Here is a 3,594-nt window from a genome sequence, read left to right on the forward strand (position 1 = left end):
GAGCTTTAGATTGGATATTAGGAAAAAATTCTTTACCATGAGGGTGGTGGAGCACTGGAACAGGTTTCCCAGGGAGGTGGTTGAGGCCCCTTCCCTTGAGATATTCAAGGTGAAGCTCGACGAGGCCCTGGGCAACCTGGTCTAGTTGGGGGTGCCAGCCAAGCCCCACTGCTCCACATGCTGCCCCACAACCCCACTGTGCAAGCACCACATGGGGCAGGGTGCTTTCGAGGTGGGGAAACACCTCCCTGGGATGGTCTGCCCAACAGACCTCGGTTTCCTGTTTCTCTGCCGGGTCAGGGCACATGTGAGCTGGGGCAGGTCTGGACATTGCCCCAGTGCAGAGAAAGCTGTTCTTTTTTCAAAGATCAGCCCTTCCCTGGATCACGGTGAGCAGCCAGGGCTGGAAAGGAAAGTGCTGGGAGTAGGGGTGACTTTTGGAGTACAGGTCTGCCCATGGGGTAGGGGAGACTGTCTCAAAGACATGCTCCACAAAGGGACTGAGGAGCCACCTGGCTGCCGGGTATTGCTTCCTTCAGTACGAGCCCCGACACAGGGTCCCGGCCTCCCTCTCGATGCCACCCTTCAGGAGGGATGGTGGCACTAAGAGATGGGGACACCAGTCTTCATCCACGTCCCAGGCCTTGGTGGAGCACCAGGACAACAAGGACTTCTGGCTCTCCATCACGTGCATGCTTTAGGAACCCACGGTCAGGACACAATCTTGGATTAGCTGAACACCAGCATTTCCTCTACGAGGAAATTTCCAGCCCAGGTCACCTCCCTTCTGAGCTCTCCCCATCTCTCCTCTGAGCTGGCCCCCTCCTTGTGCTCCCTGCAGGACCCTGAGTTGGTGGGAGGTCACTGTTGCTAATCCCCCTCCCTGGGAGTCTGTGGATGTGGCAGGTGTTTGAAGGGACTGTGATGCTTCTAGTGTCCTCCCAAATACACCACAGTCCTCATTTTCTGTGGATACCTGAGTTTAACACATTCCCTTTGGGTCACTCCACCTTGGGTGTTCTCTCACTTTGGGGGCTCCAGTCACTGCCCACCCCTGGTACACACGGTCCCTGGAGATCCCCAGGACTCTCGAGGCAGCTCCAGGCTCCCCTCCTGAAGGACATCATCTACATGTCACCTTCTAGGTGAGACAGCTCTGGATATGTACCTTATGTATTCACTGAGGTATATTCACCTCATAGTGGAGGGTTAATTCACAGTCTCCACTCGGACCAGAAACCAAGTTCATCTTCAAGCCCTTGGTCCCAAATACATCACAATGAGACACCTCTTTTCTCCTAGATCCATAGAGAAAGAGACCTTTTGGGCAGCAGTTGCTCGTGTCGGTTCTTCGCATCAGCTTTGGGGAAGGAACCCAACATTCAGGCACCACACTGGGCAGATACCATTTTATTGCAGAGATGCTCTGAGAGGGTCAGTTTGGTCCCAGTGTCAGATGACCATGACTACAGGCACCAGGTGAGACAGAGGAGGTTCGTTCCTCACTAGCAGCAAGTGGAATCCCAGCTTTTGTGAAGATACATAATAGCCACAGATCACCACAAAATTATAATGATAGTGATGATAATGCAAAAGAAAATGCTAATGAAGATAGAATAATAATAATAACTATAAGAACTGTAGGATTGAAATGGGATAGCCTGACAATCTTTTGCAGAGAGTGATGGGAAGCTTATCAGTATTGAGGAACACCCATGAGATCGGTTTCCACAGGGCATCCTTGAGCTCCTGATTCCTCATGCTGTAGATGAGGGGGTTCACAGCTGGAGGCACCAACGAATACAGAATTGCCACCACCAGGTCCAGGGATGGGGAGGAGATGGAAGGGGGCTTCAGGTAGGCAAACATGGCAGTGCTGATAAACAGGGAGACCACGGCCAGGTGAGGGAGGCACGTGGAAAAGGCTTTGTGCCGCCCCTGCTCAGAGGGGATCCTCAGCACAGCCCTGAAGATCTGCACATAGGAGAAAAGAATGAAAAGAAAACACCCAAATGCAAAAGAGACACCAAGGACAAGAACCCCAACTTCCCAGAGGTAGGACTCTGAGCAGGAGAGCTTGAGGATCTGGGGAAGTTCACAGAAGAACTGGTCCACAGCATTGCCCTGGCAGAGGGGCAGTGAAAATGTATTGACTGTGTGCAGGAGAGCATGGAGAAACCCACCGCCCCAGGCAGCTGCTGCCATGTGGACACAAGCTCTGCTGCCCAGGAGGGTCCCGTAGTGCAAGGGTTTGCAGATGGCAACGTAGCGGTCATAGGACATGACAGTGAGAAGATACAGTTCTGCTGAGATCAAAAAAGAAAAGAAAAATACCTGGGCAGCACATCCCCAGGAGGAGATGGCCCTGGTGTTCCAGAGGGAATTGGCCATGGCTTTGGGGACTGTGGTGGAGATGAAGCCCAGGTCAAGAACAGAGAGGTTGAGGAGGAAGAAGTACATGGTGGTGTGGAGGTGGTGGTCACAGGCTACGGCGGTGATGATGAGGCCGTTTCCCAGGAGGGCAGCCAGGTAGATGCCCAGGAAGAGCCAGAAGCACAAGAGCTGCAGCTCCCGTGTGTCTGCGAATGCCAGGAGGAGGAACTGGGTGATGGAGCTGCTGTTGGACATTTGTTTCTTCTGAACATGGGGACCTGTTCATGGAGGAAAAAGCAGTGAAATGTCAGGGTAGACTGAGCAAAACCTACTCCATTTCTCAAAGAACTCCCCCCAAATTGTCCCGTCTCTTTCAGGAAACCTCTGGCTCATTAGCTCTGGTTGGTGGTGGCTGTGGGTACCCAAGGGGACAGGGGTCTCTGCTGTGGGCTCTGGACGAGTCAGTCCTACCCTGCCACAACAGGTAAATAGGAACACGGGATGATCTCAGACCAAATCCACTTTTGAGAGCAAAGACCTTTTCATGATTACCACCCCCCCAATTCACCCGACTGCAGAGCAGAGCTGTAGGGATTTAGATTTGTTTCTTCTGTTCTGGTGGCCCCACCACACCTGAGGCCTGTTCTTAAGGCAGAAATCCCCAAGGCATTTCTGCAGCGCTGTGAGACCTTGTGGGTCCTGAGAGGGAAAGGGACCGTCCCTTAGTGCAGAGAGAGGACAGGCTGTCTGTCCATCAGCCCTGTTCTCAGCTGCCTTGGGCTGGCACCTCTTGGAGCTGGAGGACAATGGCGCTGGGGTCTTCCCTTCCAATGAAACTGGACAGTGCTGAGAGCAGAGGGTCTCGGGTCTCCCCTCCGAGGCAGAGACACAGAGGTCTCTTTACAGCTGCCCAGCACCATTTTCCTGGGCTTAGCACCGAGGTGTTTTCTCCATGGGGTTGCTCAGAATGCCATAGGAGAGCGGTGGCCTTCTGGAGGGCAGCCTGCAGCCAGGCAGGATCCCCCACGGAAGGAGTCCAGTAGCCAAAATTGGTCAGGTCACGAAAGAAGGGTCAGAACGTTGCCAACCCCACATGCTGCAGTGGCCAGAGCCCCAAAGCAAAGCAGGGGACTCGGATGCTTTTCCTCGGATATCTCTGCATGACAGAACCCGCAGCATCAGTGTTTGAGCCGCACTCAAGTCCTCACCCGCCACAGCAGT

The 3,594-nt window shown here is 53.6% G+C and overlaps 1 protein-coding gene across 1 annotated transcript; it reads right to left on the reverse strand.

Moving 5' to 3' along the window:
- Positions 1 to 1,629: 1,629 nt before the first annotated feature.
- Positions 1,630 to 2,679, reverse strand: LOC141478096 (olfactory receptor 14A16-like). Its single transcript, XM_074167231.1, has one exon. It carries the CDS (start codon positions 2,626 to 2,628, stop codon positions 1,630 to 1,632), a length of 999 nt encoding a protein of 332 aa, XP_074023332.1. The 5' UTR covers positions 2,629 to 2,679.
- Between the last annotated feature and the right edge of the window lie 915 nt (positions 2,680 to 3,594).

Source organism: Numenius arquata, unplaced genomic scaffold, assembly GCF_964106895.1.
Source record: "Numenius arquata unplaced genomic scaffold, bNumArq3.hap1.1 HAP1_SCAFFOLD_257, whole genome shotgun sequence".
Taxonomy (NCBI): Eukaryota; Metazoa; Chordata; class Aves; order Charadriiformes; family Scolopacidae; genus Numenius; species Numenius arquata.